Source organism: Ursus arctos, unplaced genomic scaffold, assembly GCF_023065955.2.
Source record: "Ursus arctos isolate Adak ecotype North America unplaced genomic scaffold, UrsArc2.0 scaffold_2, whole genome shotgun sequence".
In the NCBI taxonomy this organism is placed as follows: domain Eukaryota; kingdom Metazoa; phylum Chordata; class Mammalia; order Carnivora; family Ursidae; genus Ursus; species Ursus arctos.
Genome location: NW_026622874.1, coordinates 21,772,750 through 21,793,285, shown reverse-complemented (window position 1 = coordinate 21,793,285; position 20,536 = coordinate 21,772,750). Strand labels below are relative to the sequence as shown.

Sequence of the window (20,536 nt, the reverse complement as noted above, 5' to 3'; positions counted from 1 at the left end):
GCTCATAGCGGAAGAGCCTGATGTGGGGCTCGATCCCAGAACACCGGGATCACGCCCTGAGCCGAAGGCAGATGCCCTGAGCCGAAGGCAGACGCCCAACCGCTGTGCCACCCAGGCGCCCCGGGCTTTTTTTTTCTTTGTCTTTGAATTTCTGTAGTATGATAATGATATGCCATGTATAGTGTTTTTGGCATTTATTCTGCTTGGTGTTCTCTGAGCTTCCTGGATCTATGGTGTGGGGTTTGACATTAATTTTGGGAAATTCTCAGGCACTGTTGTTTCAATTATTTATTGTGTTCCTTTCTCTCCTTTTTTCTCCTCTTGATATTCCCATTACATGTATGTTAAATCCTTTGAGGTTAACCCACAGTTCTTGGATATTCTATTCTGTCCCCCCCCCCCAGTCTTTGTTCTTTTTCCGTTTCAGTTTTTGAGGATTCTATTGATCTGTTGTCCTCTAGCTCAAGAGTTCTTGCCTGAACGGTTTCCAGGCTACTAATAAGCCCATCAAAGGCATTCTTTTTTTTTTTTTTTTTTTAAGATTTTATTTATTTATTTGAAGAGACAGCGAGAGAGGGAACACAAGCAGGGACAGAGTGAGAGGGAGAAGCAGGCTTACCGCCCAGCAGGGAGCCCCATGTGGGTCTCGATCCCCTGGGATCATGACCTGAGCTGAAGGCAGACACTTAACGACTGAGCCACCCAGGCGCCCCCATCAAAGGCATTCTTCATGTCTGTTACAATTGTTTTTGATCTCTAGCATTTCTTACTGTTTTTTTCTTAGGATTTCTATCTCCCTGCTTACATTGCCCATGTGTTCTTACTCACTAGAGCCATAGTAGTTTTAAATTCCTGATCTGATAATTCCAGGAATATTTTGCCATGTCTACTTTTGATGCTTGCTTTGTCTCTTCAAATTGTGTTTTTTGCTTTTAGTATGCCTTGTAATTTTTTTCTACATGGCCACACATGATATACTGGGTATAAGGAACGGCTGTAAATAGGCCTTTAGTTATGTGGTGGTGAGGTGTAAGGGGAGAGGAAGGTCTCTGTAGTCCTGTAATTAGGTCTCAGTCTATTAATGAGACTAATACTCTGGACTGTGAGCTTCATTAGCGGTTCTCAGTTTTCTTCCTCCCCCCTTAGGTGGGACAGGATGACTAGACTGGGCTGGGGTTGGGTATTGCCCTTCCCTAGGTCAGTTAGGTTCTGATAATATCCCAGCATGCTAGGTTCTGATTAACTAGTTTTTCCTAAGGGTAGGCCTTGTTAAGAAGAACAGACTGCTCTGGCAAACATAAGGGGAATTTTCCCTATTATTTCCTGTGGGAATCTGGTCAAGCTTATGGAGGTAAATTTCATAATATTTTGGGGGTTCTCCTATGACTGAGTCCTGGAGTTTTTAACTATCAGACTTCTCTGCACTGATCCTCCAGCAATTTTTTTTAAAGATTTGATTGATTGATTGATTGAAAGGGAGGAGGGGTAGAGAGAGAGAATCCCAAGCAGGCTCCACACCCTGTGCATGGAGCCCAATGCAGGACTCCTCTCACAAACCTGAGATTATGACCTGAACCAAAATCAAGAGTTGGATGTTCAGATTTACCTACTAATTCCTATTGGAGTTTCCACTCCTGAATTGCTCTGGTAAGCTGAGATCCCTTTATTTTTTGTCTTTCCTGTCTTGGGGGCAGTTGTTTTCTTGTGTCCTCCCCTTGCTTACGGACCCAAGAAGAGTTATTGATTTTTTACCCTCTACAGTTTTTTACTTGTTAGGACAAAGTGTGACTAACATGTGGAACTGGAAACCAGAAGTCTAAACTTTTTATTGTTTTAAAATAGATAAACTTGGTGTGCCTCGGTATCCCAGTTGGTTGGTTGTCTTGACTCTTGGTTTCAGTTCAGGTCGTGACCTCCAGGTCCTGGGATTGCTCGTGGCCAGCTCTGTGCTCAGTGTGGGGTCTCCTTGTCCCTCTCATTCCCTCTCTGTCCATCCCCCCGCCATGTGTGCTCTCCCAATCTCTCTCAAATAAATCTTTAAAAAAAAGAAACTTATTAAATCTTTCTATGTAGAATGCACAAGAATTTCTCATCTCTTTTGCATATTCTGCCCTTTGTGGGTGGTCACTTCTGGGGGTGCTGTGTTGAAAAAGCTTTTGAAACCACATTGAGCCCCTGCAAAATGATTGCGTGCCATACATGTGAAGATACAAAAAGTCAGCATGAAAGTGCCAGGTATTTGCAGTCTCTTTAAAAGAACATTCTGAATATCATATTGATACTTCTCCTTTGGTTATTGAAGCTGCAAGCTTCCAAAGTCTGCCTGTAACTAGGTTGTTTATCAGATTTTTTTTCTGTTTCTGCCAAATTATCTTGTCCAGAGTAATGTTCACTTTTCATTTGTACATTGTCTCCACAAAAGTGAGAGCCTGCTTTGTGCAGGATACATTTATGTTTTGTTGAATATCTCTTATTCAGGAGTATTATGGAGGTGTTATTATTGGGGATTTGGCCAGGTAGACCTAGATCTTTTTCTGTTGTATTGCAAAGATCATCAGGCAGTAGTCTTCTAGGAAGCACATTCTTCTTGCTGGAAAGAATCTCTAAGATTACTTTTTCTGACCTCATTTCTCATCTTCACTGGCTTCATCTCTTCTCTCCATCCTTTCAGGTTTTAATTATTCGTAGGTGATCCATTCTTGTTTTCTCTGTCTGTATATTAGTAGTATACATAGATAACTCCCAAATACTACTCATTAAAATGACAATTCATTCGTATGAAAATCAGAAGCTAAATGTGTTTCACATTCTTGGCTTGGACAAGGGGGAGCTACAGGCAGAATTGCAGCTTCTCACCAAATGAAAGTAGAAGAAAGGTTATATGTGATTTTGGGGAAGGGTAGAATTTAGATTAAATTTAAATGGCATAGTGTACTGAACTAAAAAAAGAGGAACTAATTCTTGAAAGCTTATCTGTTCATTGACTGCCAAAAGTAGAAATTTGAGCTTCCTTTTATACAGGTGAATCATGGCCTTTAGGCCATGTTTTATGTATATGCTTCCTCAGTGTGTGAATTATGTCTTGAGGCAGAAAAATGGAATTTTTAAATCTCAGATCCCTATTGACTCTCCTTGGTCAGGTCACAGGAGAGGCTACTAAATATTATTCAGATCTGCACTGCTGTATGTTCTTAAAAATAGAGATCATGGTTTTGATGATCAGCAAGATTGTATCATTTTTTTGGTCTCAGGATTACCTGCTGCATTATTTGGTAAGATAGCATCCATGCAGTAGCAGTTAAGACTCCAGATACCAGGAAACATGTAATATAGATACAAACAGAGAGACTGGAAAACTTTTAAAAGCTACAGAAATCCCAGTTTTTCCAAGTACCAGGAAAATCTGCAACTACAACTAACTTGTGAATTACTTCCTGAATCTTGTTGCTACAGGAACACAAATATCTAAATCAGATATAATATGGTTATGTGTGGGAGAACTAGTATCTGTAGAAACGAGCCTTCAGCAGAAGGCTTTTTTTATTTCATGGTTCCCATTAATTTGCTGGAGGAGCTTTCTGGAGACAGAAAAAAGGACTATTCTGTTTATAGTGGGCCTCAGGTTAACAGTTACAGGTTGGGACATGGGGTTAGGATTTCAAATTCTTAGAAATTCCCCCTGAGTAATTTTAGTTCTCTGAGAGATTCATTATGTGTGGTAGGATTTAGGGTAGAAATAATGACATATATATCTGCCAGGAAGCACAAAAGTCTCAAGGTATTTTTGCTTGCTTGGGAGTCCACTAGTTCTGATAAGCAAAACGAATGAGAATACTCAGGTTACACTCAGAGGACAGCTTTGAAATTGTAAAACTCTTTTTTTTTTTTTTTAAGATTTTTAAAATTTATTTATTTGAGAAAGAGAGCTTGAGCAGGGGGAGGGGCAGAGGGAGAAGCAGGCTCTCCACTGGGCAGGGAACCCGATGCCGGGCTCAATCCCAGGACCTCTGGGATCATTACCTGAGCTGAGAGCAGAGGCTTAGTAGACTAAGGCACCCAGGTGTCCCAGCCTTGAAATTGTAAAAGAAAAAAAAATTCATAACTTGCTCATCTGAAATGTTTGATCATATTTATTTCAAATTGTTGCTTGGGCAAGGGAGAAACTTATGTGAAATGTGGCTTTTCTTGAGACAGGTATGTAGAATTTTAGAGGGGGCTAGAATAGAGGTTAAGTTTCAGTGAAGTGCTTTTACTTCTCAAAGCAAAGTTGAGCTAATTGCTGATTGGGTGAGTTCTTGATAGCAGATCTGTTTAAATGGTATTTGCCGGAAATAGGAAGTTTAGCTTCTTGGATATAAATAGGTCATGTCCTTCATTGTCTACATGCCAGTGTAGAATATATGGTTTACTTAAATCATATGTGTGGGATTTTTCTGTCTACTGAACCACTCTACTTCAGTGGTCCATAAATAACTGGAACTCTGTGTTTATAGCAACTCCAACCCGTATCTTTTTTCTGTGTTCTCCATCTCAGTAAAGGGATGGTTGCTTTCCCAAAGTCCATTTGGACCCTCCTCTCTTACATCACTGTCGAATGTATCATTGGGTATGTCTGTCTCATTCTCTCTGCCCATGTTTAACTGCTTTGGTTCAGATAGTTAAGATCACTCAGGTTTTTGTTAACAGCCTCTTCACTGGTCTTCTTACTGCTATTTACTTTTTGTTCTTCTACCTTCTACACTACTGCTTGAGTTTCTGTGAAACTGATCACATTACTTTCTTGTTTAAAACTTCCAATAGCTTCCACATACAGGCATACCTGGTTTTCATGCCTGTCTTCATACATGCTGTTCTAGTCTGTCTGGAACCCTCTTTTCTACTCCCATCCCAGGGTAGTAATCTCTTGTTTTTTAAAGCTTATACCATCTTCGCTGAAGCCTGCCCTGACTCCTCAAATTCCCCGATCCTATTCTGTAATTCCATATTGTTTATTCCATACTGCTGCTTAGAATTTATCTTGTCAGATTGTAGTTTACTTACTTACATGCATTTCTTTTTTTTTTAGGCTGTGAATTCTGAAACGAGGACCTAGAGCAGTTCTGCTTGGCTAATAATAGATGCCTACTAAATATTTTAATGCTTGGAGCCCCTTCTTTTTCTTGTGCCAGATAAGAGTTAGTCTTCTAAGACTGTCTTCCTCACATGTATCCTAGATTCCATTCTCCTATTCAAAGACAAGCACAGAAGTTGGCCTTAACATTGTTCAGTTTATTCATAACTAGAGGGGAGAGGCACAATTAATATCAGGGTGGTGAGGAGACCTTGAAATCACATTAGATGGTGAGCAATAGGAGGGGCTAGAATATTTAGCCAAAAGGAAAGAAAAATCAGGTGGGATATGATAACAGTACCCAAATATTTGAAAGGTTGTCATGTAGAAAAATTATTAGTCTTAATCATTGTGACTCCAGAGGGCAGCTGTAGGATGAATTAGGTAGCAGTTTTGGGTTCAGCATTAGGAAGAGCTTTCTGAACATTATAAGCTGACTTACTATATCAGGTAGGGGATTTTTCATGAGTGGCGCTGTGAAAGTAGAGGCACAGTGACCGGGAGTTGAAAGTACTATAAAGGAGATTTTGTTATTTCTGGCAAGAATTGACCATACTGGAGAGTCTTAAATTTTCCCGATGTAGTTCTAAGTTCCATGACTGTGAATTTTAGAAGCATATTTATTGTTTAGGATTAAGACCGATTTCTGCACATTCAGTAATAATTTTAGCTCTTTCTGTGTGCTACCTGTTGGGCATTCAGAGATCCGTGATAGTCTCTTGCACTCAGATAGCTTGTATTTATAAGTGAAAAGATTCTTGCACTTTTTTGCACTTTTCTTTTAATTTTTGAGGCACCAGTGTATCATTTCTATTTTGATTATTTTCAGGATTCACGATGCCAAAAAAATCAGTTTTGAGATTAACTTTCCTTTCAGGTACTAAAATTGTTCTTCTTTCCTTTTTATTCTTAGCAATGTCTCAGGCTGTGCAAACAAATGGAACTCAACCATTAAGCAAAACATGGGAACTCAGTTTATATGAACTACAACGAACACCTCAGGTAATGTAGACTAAGATAAACTTGGGGGAAATACAACACATATGGAAACTGGGATACATTTTTAGAAAACTAAAACTTGAAAAAACATAATGGTAATAATGAATTTATATATAAGTAGTCTTGTGTATGTTTGGTTTACACTTCATTGATTCAACAAATAATTTCAGTGTGTACTCTATACCAGGTCCTACGCTAGGCACTAGGTGAAGTGAATAAAATAGATGTGGCACGAGCTTATGGAGTTTATAGACATTAAATGAATAAATATCCAGGGAAGCACACATTTGACAAGTTGTGTAAAGGGGGAAAGTCCTCAGTGCTGTAATAAATAATAATGGGACGGGGCACTAGGGAGATTAAGAAGGTAAAGATCGGGGAGGAGCAGGTTTGAAGGAGATAAACATGCTTAAAATTGAACTCAGTTTGAGATGTCTTAAGTCAGGCAGGCAAAGATGTTAACTTAGGGGTCTAGACTAAATACAAAATTTTGGGGGTTGTCAGCACATTTTAAGCAATGAGAATGAGAAGATCACTTGGAGAGAGGTGAGCAGAGAGGCCCAGAATTTCATCCAGAGGAGCTTCAACATTTAGAAATAAATAAAGGGAAGAGAAACTGGCAAGGGAGATTGAGAAGGAACAGCCAAAGTAAAGAAAAATAGGAGATGGAGAGAGGGGATCAAAATCTAAGAGGAGACATCTTAAAGAGGGAGGATGTAGTTACCGTGTTCAACACTACTGAGAGGTAAGTAAGATGAGGATTACAAAAGTGTACGTTGTCTGTGGCACTGTGTACTTACACTTCATGACCTTGGCAGGAGTAAATTCACTTGAATAGATTGTGTTGTGTTGAAGGGGGGAAAAAGTGAAAACATGTAGGTAATTTTTCAGAGACGTTTGATTCTTCAGAGAAGCAGAGAAATGGAGTAGAAGCTGGAGGGGAACATGGAATTGGTTTTAAATTTTGTTTATAAGATGGGAGATAGAGGTACACCTGTGCCCTGCATGGCTCAAAGGTGTTTTGTTCCCATGTCACTATATAGCAACCCCATGCAGATGGTATTCTAGGCTGATTTAGTGGAGAGTCAGAGATTGCTGAAACTTGAGAGCAAATAGAATAATCAAAAGGATATATTTGAAAAGGGAGGAAGGAAGGTACTTTTGATAGGAAGAGGCATATTTTCTCTTTGTAGCAAGAAAGAAGATGATTTATAAAAATGTCATACCTCAATGAAATTTGAGGTAAGGTAATCTTTTGAATGTTCAGATGTAGGAAGTTCTGCAGATAGAAGAAAAGGTCTGAAATAGCATAGAAAAAACAAGTTTGTTAAAGAGAAAGTAATTGCTGGGCAGTGCTGAACACCCATTTGAAACTGGTAAAATTTTTAGTGATACCAGTCTGGTTGAATGATTCCCCCCTTTTCTCTCACAGTGCTACACACCTGCACAGGTGCGTAGATAGAGAACATGGATGGTCGAGTTTATCCTGGGGTGGGATTTTGGTAGGCAAGTTCTAAAGAGGAAGAGGGCAGACTTGGTTACTAGCTGAGTCGTCATCATGCTCTCATAGTTTCCTCATTTGTAAGATGGAGGTTGTAATTCCTAAATCAAAAGTTTGTGTGTGTATAGAATTAAGTAAAAGAAAATACTGAAAGTGCCTTCTATAGAGAGGTTGAGACATAGTAAGACACTCAGAAATAGTGGTAGTTATTGTAAATGTAAAGATATTTTACTGGAGTCCTTCATGGACAATAGCTATAGTTTCTGTGTCTTTCCTTGTAGGGTCTTCATTCTTTGACCCTGTAGAGGAAACACAAGTGTGGAGAGCCCGTGGAAATAGGAAGTGTCAGTAACATATGGGAAGCCTTTCATTTCTACCTGCACTTTCCTCTTCAGTAGCCACCTACTAGACATCTTTCCTGAATCCATAGGAGCCAGGATCTGTGCCTTTAGAGCTAGGTAAATTTGTACTCAGTGCCACCTTGTGGGAAAGGTGGGTAGTGGTGAAGAAAGTAGGAGTCCCTCATCTCTGCAGTTGGGAGATGTGCTGGAATTCTACACTGGAACTCCAAATGCATTTTTCCACTGAAATGTTTTTACACATATTGGTTAGAAATACTAATACTGGTACTGTGGATTAAATTAGTTTGTAGGTTAGCCTGAGAACCTGACCACTTTGTATAAAAGTGCTTCTGTAGACCAAAACTTAAGGTTCAATAAGTGATTTTGAAATGAAATCCTGTTAAACTGTATGTAACTTAGACATACTTGTATTGAAATCTTAAAATATTTAAATAGATGGCATGAAATACATAGTTTTGTTATCAAAATGGTAGAATTTGTGAAGATAGAAGAATTAAAGTTTATTTAGCCTTCCTCATTTTGAAGATGAGAAGACAGGTTAATATGGCTAGAATTAGAACCTGAGGCATCTGATTCCAAATTCAGTGTTTTTTTTAACTTGGCTTTTAAACATATCATTATTTATTCATTATATTTAAACACATTCTTTTTAGCTTTAAATAAGAGCATTGATATAATGCAGTGGTGGGGCTGAAGGGGGTTGGGGAAGATTATGATAAAACACTGTGAGTTGACAATGGTGGTGGCTGGGTGATGGGTACATAGATTTTCATTTTTGTCATTTTCAGTACTTTGTATGTTTGAACTTGTCCATAATAAAAAAAATGTAGCATTTAATTTTAAAGTGACTCTTCTACAGGAGGCAATAACGGATGGCTTGGAAATTGTGGTTTCACCTCGAAGTCTACACAGTGAATTAATGTGCCCAATTTGTTTGGATATGTTGAAGAACACCATGACTACAAAGGAGTGTTTACATCGTTTTTGTGCAGACTGCATTATCACAGCCCTCAGAAGTGGGTATGTTGAAATGAGTTATACTAGGTATTTAGTTATACCAAGATGGTGCTGTATGGGTTTTGAGAAGTACACTCTATAAGTAATTCATTTGAGAACTGGAAATTTTTCTGAAGTCTAAGTTTTAATTATTGGAGAATCTTTGTTTTGAAACAGTTGATTTTATACAATTTTAAAAGCTTTATAGCATGAGCATTTGTTTTGAGGAAATTATAAAACATGAAACTGGTTCTTCTACCTCTAAATTAGGTTTAAAATATCTTTATGAATCCTATTTTAATAAAAGGATTGATAACATAAATTAATATGTATTAGTGGGTAAATTTTCCTTGTAGGGCATGGATATCAGGAAATTTATATTAGCAAGGAATAGATTTTTATTTCTAAAATGATACATATAAATTATCATTGGAAAGTATTCAGATTTTTGCCTGTTGGCAAATACTGCCCGAAGTTCCCAAAATCTTGTTTACCCTCAAATCAGAATTTCAAAGAAATTCAGGTTAATCAGTTTAAATTTCTGTAACTGAGTAAAGATATTAGAGTAGAGATAACTATCCAGAAGTTGGATATTTTTGTCGTTAGCTCAAAGATACTGACATTGTTTACATTTTCTTTCCCCTCTCTTTATTTAGCAATAAAGAATGTCCTACCTGTCGGAAAAAGCTAGTTTCTAAAAGATCACTAAGGCCAGACCCAAACTTTGATGCACTCATCAGCAAAATTTATCCAAGTCGTGATGAGTATGAAGCTCATCAGGAGAGAGTATTAGCCAGGATCAACAAGCACAATAATCAGCAAGCACTCAGTCACAGCATTGAGGAAGGACTGAAGATACAGGCCTTGAACAGGTATATGGGAAAGAAGGCCAGCAATGGTGGACATTTTTCTGAATACTTTTATTAAGATAATTGAATTTACTTAATAGCCTCCACTTTGAAAAAGATACAATGCAGTAACATATAGTAGTTCTGCATGGTTACCTTTCCATGCAGGCATTAATATATACCTCTAGGAGTTATTAGGGTATTCTGTTGACAGTACTATTCTCTCTTGTACCCACTTCCCCCTCCACTTACCATTTTTTTTCTTCTATAGCAAAACTGCTTGAAAAAGTTGTCTGTACTCACTATCTCCAGTTCTTCTCCCATTCTATTTTGAACCCCCTGTAACCAGGCTTTTATCCCCTCCCCCACCTCCAGAATTTCACATTATCAAATTTTCCAGTGACCTCCAGATTGCAAAGTCTAATTGCTGATTCTCAGACCTCATTTTCCCGTCTTCCTCAGTAGCATTTGACACAGTTAATTTCTCTTTGAATGGTTTTCTTCACTTGGCTTTCAGGAGACAATATTCTCCTGGTTCCTTTTGTATGAATCAGCTATTCCTTAACTCAAATTTAACATGTCTAATACTGAACTTTGTATTCTTACCCCCTACTTCTCTTCATTCTTGCTCATTTCAGTTGATGGCAACTTTGTCATTCCATTTGCTTTAGCCAAAAACTTTGGAGTCAGCCTTAACATTTCTCTTTTTTCTTACACTATATACTCCAATCTGTGAATATATTTTTAACTTTCTCCATAATATATCCAGATTGGTCTAGGCCACCACCATCTTTCATTTGAAGAATTGAAATAGTTTTCTAATTGGTCTTTCTACTTTCCATGCTTATCTCTTCAAAGTCTGTTCTCAGCACAGCAGTCGGAGTGATTCTGTTAAATTGGAAGTCAGATCTTGGTTCTCCTTTGCTTTGAAGCCTCTTATGTCTATCTTCTCTTCACTTTCAGGTTAAAAGACCTTAATGATGGCTTTCAACACCCTGCATAACCTGGGCGCTTTCTTATGCTCATTCTTGTTTCCTTTCGGATACTTCCTAATATATTCAGGCCTCAGTGAGAGTCATCATTTTCCAAAGTAGGAGATGCCAGTAAAGCCCCATCCCAGTCTAGTGTTTCTCACCTTGGCTGAACATCAGAATCACGGAAAATTTTAAAATTTTAGGACCTCCGGTATCATCCCAAACCAAGCAAATCAGAATGTTTGAGGTCCAAGCACTGCTATTTTTAAGGTTCCTGAAGTGGTTTTGAAGACGATGTATTACATTGTAACTATATTAAACTGACCTACAACTCTGTTTAGCAAAGTAAAGTATTAAGTGTTGAATGTATTTATTTTGAAAGAACGCATTTCTAAGAGTTTGAGGGACTTTAATGGTGTTCATTTTAGTCTTTTAGCAGGACAGAGAGTCCCCTTTGTAAAATCTTCTGCAGATAGTCCTTTGATTTTTGCTTGAACATTTCTAATAGTGGGAATATGTGATAGAAGCTCCTTTCATTTGTTCACAGCTCTATTACAGCTTCCTTGCTGTTCTTCAGACTTCCGAAATATGGTTTCGTCTCAAGGCCTTTGTACTTACTGTTCTTTCTTTAAGGAACCCTCTTCCAGATAATCCACATGGCACACTCTCACTCTCTTCAGATGTCTGCTAAGTTCCCATCTTCCACCTCAGGACACCAGCCATCTTACTCTCCCTTCCTCATTTTTCTCCACAGCACTTACTCTCTGACATGTATGTTACCTGCTGCACTAGAACAATATAAGCCCTTAGAGGGTAGAGAGACCATTAGTATTACTGATTCTTGTAACTCCATTGCATAGAACCATGCTTGGCTTCAGGTAGCTGCTCAGTAAATATTTTTGAATGTAGGAATTTTTTTAAGTTCTTCTTTTATATTGAATTAAAATAGTTTCTTTTGTGTAGCAGTCTTGATCTGTCTTTGTCAAAATAGTTATATTGGATTCTATACTTATTTCAGATTCTACTTCTGTCTACTAGTTCTTTAAATAGTAGAGGCTAATTTTTTTTTTTTTTAAAGATTATGTGTCAGAGCGCGCACAAGCAGGGGAAGCAGCAGGCAGAGGGAGAAGCAGGCTCCCCGCTGAGCAAGGATAGAGCTAAATATTGACATTCCTAATTACTGTTACTGTTCCTCATATGACATTCAAGTTTGATGGTGTAGGTCTAGGAATGCTACCTCTAGAATAGTATGTAGTATTATACATATGATTTGGTAAAGCAAGATTCATTAATCTTTATTATGAATATTATTTTAAGAATGATGCCTGAAATAAATCAGCCTAGCTCTGTCAACCTCAGACTTCTTTGGAAAGAAATTTGGGATAAAAATACGTACATTAAGACAAGTAACCTTGTTAGATTACTTTATAGTTAACTGAAACAACTTTTGCTTTTGTTTTCGTTGTAGATTTTAGGAAATACAGAAGTATGGTCTTTATATTTTCACTGTTGAATTTTTCTGTTGCATTATTTTTGCCTATTCATATCATTTATATGTATTTTATATTGTGATAAAAAAGATATAATGTAAAATTTACCGTCTTAACCATTTTTAAGTGTACAGTTCAGTATTGTAAATCATTCACATTAATGTACAGCCAATTTCCAGAACTTTTTTCATCGTGTAAAACTGAAACTCTGTACCCATTAAACAACTAATTTCCTCCTCCTCCCCTCATCTCATGGCAACCACCATTCTACTTTCTGTTTTTATGAATTTGACTAATTTAAATACCTCGTATACATGGAATCACGACTGGCTTATTTCACCTTTTAAGACTAATATTTCACTGTATCTGTTCACGTCTTTTTGGATCGTAGTTTTGTCATTTGATATATTAATGATCCCCTCTTAATTTTAAAATGATCTATAGATTTCATAAACCGTATTTTGTGTTTTTGTTATTGTTTTTAAAAAGTATAAGTTCTTGAGCATGTTTCCTAAGCAGTCGGCTATAATTTCCTTATACTGGGAGTAAACATGTCATAATGATACTATCATTTCTGCATATTTCTTTCATATAAAGATAGAGGAGGGGCAATGTGGTAGAATGTGTATCACATCCTAGCTGTAGTTTTGGCACTTACTAGCTTATAACCATGGATCTTTGAACTTCAGTTTCTTTTGTTTTCTCAACAATAAAATGATGATAATGTTAACTACCTTGATGATTGTTTTGACGAGTAATCAGATCTGTATACAAAGCACCTTGCCCAGTTATTGTGGGTTTTTTTTTGGGGGGGGTTGTTTTTTTGTTTTTTGTTTTGTTTTTTTTGTATTTGAGCTTGTTAGACTGCTTCTGTAACCATGCTTGTGATTTAGCTATCCATCTCATTTTTCTCACTAGCATAATTTTACAGTATATTAGCAGACTTTGAGTGAGGTTGGCAGGGAGGGACTGCTTACTGTTCTCTTAAATCTTGTTTCCTTAAGAACCTTTAATTAAAGAGGCATGAATATCTTCCCTTAGAACTTTTACATTTTCATTTCTGAATCATGCCTTTCTTGAAAAATCTCATAACAAAAAAATTTATCAACATGTAAATAAAGATTTGCCAATAATTCCTATAGTCAACAAAGAAAATTGTTAAGTGAATATAAACATTTGTTTAAATCATTCAAGTATATGTGTGTGAGTGAGGTTCTTTAGAACTTTCTGGGACTTGAAGTTTCAAAATAAATGCCGTTATCCAACTTGGAGCAAATTGAATTATGAAGACTTTTTTAGAATTCTAAAGTTCAGTAAACGTGTTTCAAAATTAATGCATTGAAAAGGTCCAAATGTAAATTTTATGCAACCCCTTATTTTTCCTTTACTAGATTACAGCGAGGCAAGAAACAACAGATCGAAAATGGTAGTGGAGCAGAAGACAATGGTGACAGTTCTCACTGTAGTAATGCTTCCACACACAGTAATCAGGAAGCAGGACCTAGTAACAAACGGACCAAAACATCTGATGATTCTGGGCTTGAGCTTGATAATAACAATGCAACAGTAGCAATTGATCCAGTAATGGATGGTGCTAGTGAAATCGAATTAGTATTCAGGCCTCATCCCACACTAATGGAAAAAGATGATAGTGCACAGACAAGGTAAGTGTGTAGGTTAGCTTCAGGTTATCTGAATTCATAATACTTAATTTGGAGTTAAAAGGCAGTTTTGTATAAGAAGTAAGGGCAGTATTTGTCATGCCATAGATTGCCAGGGTTCTTTTGGATGTTTGGCTGCCTAGATTGTAGTTTTCCTTCTTCCTCATGTGCTTCCTACCCACTTTTGTGTATCTAAAAGGAGTGACCCTGGGGCACCTGGGTGGCTCAGTTGGTTAAGCATCTCCTTCAGCTCAGGTTATGATCCCAGAGTCCTGAGATCGAGGCCCCTGTTGGGCTCCCTGCTTAGTGGGGAGGCTGCTTCTCCCTCTTCCTCTGCCCCTTCCCCACCCGCTCATGCTTTCTTTCTCACTCACTCTCAAATAAATAAAATCTTTAAAAATAAATACATAAATCAATAAATAAAAAGAATGAGCCTCCTAGCTAGAGAGGGAAGAAGAGTTCTTTAAATTTTATTTATTCAGTGAGTGATTGAATTATAAACCACGCTTTTAAAAAAAGTCTCAAGATTAGTGCTTCTTGGCTCTGTCTTAAAAACCAGAAAATCGATCAGTTCTTAGTATAAAATTTACTCAAAATTTTATTATTCCTCTTGCTGCTGTAGATGGCAGAATTCTGCTTCTTGGGGTTGAGGGGTATCCCCCTCCCCCCTGCAGTACTCCTTGTATTTGTTTGATTTTTGTCATTTTATGTCATCTTTATGGATGGTAAGGTAGGTAGAGCTTTCGTGCCCTTAAGACAGATGGTGAGTATGTACTTTCCCCTCTTCTGTACCTTTCAATAAAAAATGTTTAGGTAATAGAGGAATAAATTTTTGATACTATTTACATTTTATTTAGCTTGTTAGAAATGTATTCTATAATTTGAGTATGTTTTTATCATTAATGTGGATTTTTAAATTATTAATGATTTATTTTTCCAGGTACATAAAGACTTCAGGTAATGCCACTGTTGATCACTTGTCCAAGTATCTGGCTGTGAGGTTAGCTTTGGAAGAACTTCGAAGCAAAGGAGAATCAAACCAGATGAACCTTGATACAGCCAGTGAGAAGCAGTATACCATTTACATAGCAACAGCCAGTGGGCAGTTCACTGTGAGTATTTAAAAGAGCAAGCTGTTGAAACCGGGAGCATATTCACCATCTGAGACTGGCAGGTGTTTTTGTGGAGTCTAATGAAGATGGTTCAGGGACCTGAGGCCCTGACAGAATGAAAACTTGCATTGGGGTAGTTACCTTTTTGATATATTTTGGTTGTCCTTTAATGAATAGTGTAAGTGACAAGTTTTATCTTAAGATTTTAAAAAAATGGGCTTTGATGTTTGTTTCATCTCACTACTGTGCTTTGAACAGTTTTCTAATTTTTTCTTTTTCTGTTTTAGGTATTAAATGGCTCTTTTTCTTTGGAATTGGTCAGTGAGAAATACTGGAAAGTGAATAAACCCATGGAACTTTATTATGCACCCACAAAGGAGCACAAATGAGCTTTTACTAAAACCAAGTCTGAGAATGAACTTTTTTTATAGCCTATTTCTTTAATATTAAAGATGTAACGTCTTTACTTTTATGGACAGAATCTTGGATATGTTGTTCAGTTTTCTTTCTGAGCCAGACTCGTTTACACTATTAGAATCTTTTCCCCTTAATTTAAGATTTCCTTTTTGGAAGGGACTGCAATTATTCAGGACTTTTTCTTTCCTTTTAAAAATATATCTAAGTTGTATGTTTTCATGAAGTATGGTTCCATTTGGAGCACCCTTTTGACCCAGGAATTTTTCATAGTTCCATATTCTTAAGTGAAGATTCAGTTGGCAATCCTTATCCCTCTCCTCAAAAGTTTTTTAGGCCTACAGAATGTTAAATAATATGTATTTTGACTTTTTTTCCTGGAGTCTTGTATATTTATAGTTTTCTATATAAGCTGTAGTATCTTCATGAAGACCAAGGCTCAAATTTACTGTGCTTAAAAAACAATTCTCATAGGATTATTATTTTCATGGTATTTTCTTCCATAATCTCATTTTTTAAAAAAGGTTCTTTATGAACTTAGTGTCCATTGTCATGCAATGTTATTTTTTTCCATTTTTGCCCTCTAATTTTGGAATTTCTGATCCTAGGAAAGAGAAACAAAATGTCCAGTTCTATGAGAACTTGGTTCATTTACAGATTTCGCTGAAGAAAGAAAAATTAAATTGGTCTTATGTAGTCTTCAAGTGTATATTTAAAGAGGTCTTTTTTGTATTAGCTTTACTGTCACTTCAGTTCCTTTATTATGTGTTTGATGTTTTTTCCTATTAAAATACCAGAGATATGGAGATATTTTGCACTTTAGCCTTGATGAAAAGTACAAGATATGTTCAAAGCTTCCCTAATTCTTTTCTTGTTGGTAGCCATGTAAGTTTCAAAAATAACATGGCACATAGAACTAACAATTGGAAAAAAAAGTTTGCTTCTGTTTGAAAAGTGTGTTCAGCATTTTGGGTGGCCCTATCAGTTTATAAATTTGGTGCTCTGCTAATCACACTCTTAGAGAAGCAAGTTAATGGAGCTTGCGCCCTGCCCTAGTGAAAGGTTATTCTGTAGAATGTCAGCAAGTAGGGTGAAGTCATTCTATTCTTCTTGATGCAGTTTTATATAGAGGGACAGTGTTGGGCTTTTGGAGCCAGAAAGCTTTATGAAGATAGATCAGAAATAAGATTGACTTCTGTGTTACTTTTCATCACTGTCCTGATTCCAGGTATGTTTCCAAGTTTATAATTATCACAGTATTTACAAAGACTTGATTGCATTGAGAAATTAACCCCAGAGGGTTTGTTTTTTTGCCAGGGATGAGTAGTCCTCCAGTACCATTGTAACTAAATAACCTGTCTAGTCATTGTAAATATTTATCTGTCATTTTTGACAGATTGGGGCCAGCTTGATGTTTTAAATCTTCAGTCCAATATGAAAACTTAAAGGCTCATTAAATTTTTTACCATTTTACTGAAAATATTTAAAATCTGTTTTTACAGTTTTATTGGTAATCAGTGCCATGAAATTTGAAGACCACCAAAAATCAAGGGAAATTTTGTATTCAATTCCTTTTCTGGTGTAATGTTAAGTTGTATAGATTATTAATGCATGTCCACTGAATATAACCCTGGTTTTGTGATATAACTGCTTAGATTTTATTGGTGATATTAGATTAGTGGTTGCATTAAATAACTAAATTCCCATTGTGATTAATTGAAATTTTGTCTTGAAGCAGAAAATTATTTGTGAATATAAGCTTTGTGCTTAGAGAATGTATGTTTCTATCTGTTGGTATGGGAGGATGTAAACTCTTTGCATCAGTGAATTCATTAGATGTGTAATTCTTTGCAAAATATAATAGGTATTTGGTAGAGCATCGAGTGTAGTGTGTGTGTGTGTGTGTGTGTGCGCGCGTGCATGTGTTTGGTGAGTGGGTACTGTTTACCATCACTACCAAGGTTTTGTAAAGTAACTTCAATACCCACCCTTTCAATTGAAGAACGAAAGGCTCACCAAATGTGGTAAAGGGCCTTTGGATACATAAAATTTATTATAGTAAAATATACATAACCAAATTTACCATTTGAACCATTTTTATGTGTACAGATCAGCGGCATAAGTACATTCACAGTGTTATGTACATCACTGTTACCTAGTTTCACAACTTTAAATTCATCATCTCAAACAGAAGTTGTGGATTCATTAAACAGTAACTCTTCATTCCTCTCCCCACTCTCATCCCCCAAGCCCTTGGTAACCTCTATTCTTTCTCTCTTTGAAGTTGACTATCTTAGGCACCTTTTATAAGTGGAATCATATAATACTTGTCCTTTGTGTCTGTCTTACTTCATGTAGCATAATGTTTTTAAGGTTCATCCATGTTGTATGCTTATGTCACATTTTGTTGATCCATTTATCCTTGGGTGGACACGGATGGATGGACACTTTCTGCTGTTTGAATACTGCTACTATGAACATTTTTGTACAAGTAAATCTGAGTCCTTGTTTTAAATTCTTTTGAGTATATACCTAGAGGCAAAGTTGCTGGAATATACAGGAATTCTATGTTTAATTTTTTGAGGAATCCCAAACCATTTTCCCCAGGGGCTTCACTATTTTGTATTCCCACCAGCAGTGTACTAGGATTCCAATTTCTCCACATTCTCACCAACACTTGTTATTTTTGTTTGTTTTTAATAGTTATCCTAATGAGTGTAAAGTGTTATGTTACTTCATTGTGATTTTGATTTACATTTCCTTAATGGCTTGTGATATTAACTAAACATCTTTTCATATGCTTATTGGCTATTTGTATATCTTCTGTGGAAAAATGTATTTTCAAGTCTTGCTCATTTTTAATTGGGTGGTGGTTTGTTGAGTTGAAGGAGTTTTTAAATCTATTATCAGATACATGGTGTACAAATACTTTGTCCCATTCTGTAGGTTGCCTGTTTACTCTCTTTATAGTGTCCTTTGGTGCCCAAAATTTCTGATTTTGATGAAGGCTAGTTTGCCTATTTGTGTTGTTGTTGTTATTGCCTGTGCTTTCTGTGTCCTGTCTTTCCAAGAAAGCATTGCCAAATCCAGTGTTAGGAAGATCTTCCTATATGTTTTCTTCTGGGAATTTTATTTATAGTTTTAGCGCTTACATTTATGTATTTGATCCATTTTGAGTTTTGTGCGTGGTAAAAGGAAAGGATTCAGCTTTGTTGTTTGCTTTTAGATACCCAGTTTTCCCAGCACCATTTGTTGAAAAGACTGCTCTTTCTCCTTTGCATTGTCTTTGCAGTCTTACTTGAAATTAATTGACATATATGTGAGGGTTTATTTCTGGGCTCTGTATTTCATTGGTCTATATATATGACTGTCCCTTTGCTAGTACCACACTGTTTTCATTACTGTAGCTTTGTTTTAAGTTTTACATTATAATTTTAAATTCTTTGAACCTTGTGAAGACGACCATGTTTCCCTTGTCCATTTTAGGAAATTGAGGTTCAGGATTCTGATTTGGATAACTAAACATGAAATAATTAAAATGATAGATGAGAAAAGGTGTCTTTTTAAAATCCCCTCACACTTCTACGTAGAAATACTGGCTTTTCTAAAAATAAAATAGAAGCATAGTTATAAGAAAGGAATATTTGCGTGCAGTTGTCACTAAAAAAAAATTCTTTGAGAACTCTTCTGAATTAATGGAGTAAGGACCTCTGAAGATCTGTTCTTCCATAAAAGTGATGAGAACACTGTAAAAGTTGTCAAAACCAAGTTTTTCAGAACTCTAAAACTGAATCTTTCAGTAATCTAAATATTTATCAGTAATAAAAACTCTAAGTTCCATAGCATTATAAATTGCCCTACCCCCCATTCCCCAAGTTCCTGGGTAGCCTTGAAAAAGAATAGCCTTGCAACTATGGTAGCAGTGAAAATCATCAGCCTTGTAACCACTGGAAGGGGCTTAAAGCTCCCTAAAAAGCCCATCCCAGAGAATCATCACTATTGGACTTGTCTGGTCCTTACTGAATAGCTCTATTCCCAGAACTTGTCTTTGGTCTGACTCTGCCCGTGTGTATAGAGACCTATCCATAGCATGTTTGGTAAAAACAGCTTCAGTTGTTTAACGTAGCAGTTTTTTTTGAGGCAGCGATACCAACTGGGACTAAACAGAAGGTGGCCAAAAAATAAAAGGAAAGCTGAAGAGTGACACGTCCGTAGAGGACTTTGAAAAGCTTTAGCATATTCCTGTGAATATCAAAGGCCGCATGCATGTGTAAAGCTATATGCATTCCCAAGGGGGAAAAAAAGTCACTAATCGTACATGTGGCACAACTTGAGCCTCTGCAAGCGGGAAGTGTAGGTTAAGGTAGAGTTGGAAAAACAAACACTACATGTTGTAGTGTTGAAGGCCTGTCCCAACACACTTACAGAGCACTTCAACAAGGCCGAGGGAGTTTATGTCATTGTTTCAAGGCATTTAAGCATTAGCTGACCTCTAAGTTAATGAAGTAGAATATAGTGGTCACACACAGCAAAGAATGCAGTGTCTTATTAGAATTAGTCCAGGAAGGTCACTCAACAAATTGCAAACATAATAGACCTTGAGGAGGTGAAAGGATGCTGTTGTCCAGAGTTGCCTGTATTATCTTAAATATCTAGTTTTCATAAAAAATTCACAATATATGTGAAGAAGCAGGAAAGTGTGAAGATACCCAGATGTTGAACTTACTAAACAAAGATTGTAAGTCAGCTTCTAAAAATGTGTCCAAAGAACTAAAAGAAACCATATCTTAAAAACTAAATATGAGAACAATTTTTTCACCCAGTAGAGAATAACATTAAAGAGGTAGAAATTATGGTAAAAGAACCATATAGAAATTCTGGATTGAAATAGTACAGTGAAATAAGAAATTCATTTAAAAAATCCTGGGGTGCCTAGCTGGCTTAATCAGTAAAGCATGTGACTCTTAATCTCAGGTTTGTGAGTTCAAGCCCCACATTGTGCATAGAGCTTACTTTAAAAAAAAAAAAAAATATATATATATATATATATATATATATATGCTAACAGA

The 20,536-nt window shown here is 36.6% G+C and overlaps 1 protein-coding gene across 5 annotated transcripts in view; it reads left to right on the top strand.

Moving 5' to 3' along the window:
• The window catches only part of RNF2 (ring finger protein 2), a 46,500-nt gene extending 29,311 nt beyond the window's left edge, over positions 1-17,189 (top strand). For all 5 annotated transcript variants that reach the window (XM_044387874.3, XM_026509219.4, XM_057314946.1 and 2 more), the window contains 6 exons: positions 6,024-6,112; positions 8,832-8,992; positions 9,625-9,840; positions 13,672-13,944; positions 14,882-15,053; positions 15,341-17,189. In XM_044387874.3, the coding sequence (XP_044243809.1) occupies positions 6,024-6,112; positions 8,832-8,992; positions 9,625-9,840; positions 13,672-13,944; positions 14,882-15,053; positions 15,341-15,442 (1,013 nt within the window). In that variant the 3' untranslated portion in view covers positions 15,443-17,189. The remainder of the gene's footprint in view (positions 1-6,023; positions 6,113-8,831; positions 8,993-9,624; positions 9,841-13,671; positions 13,945-14,881; positions 15,054-15,340) is intronic.
• The last annotated feature ends 3,347 nt before the right edge of the window (positions 17,190-20,536 follow it).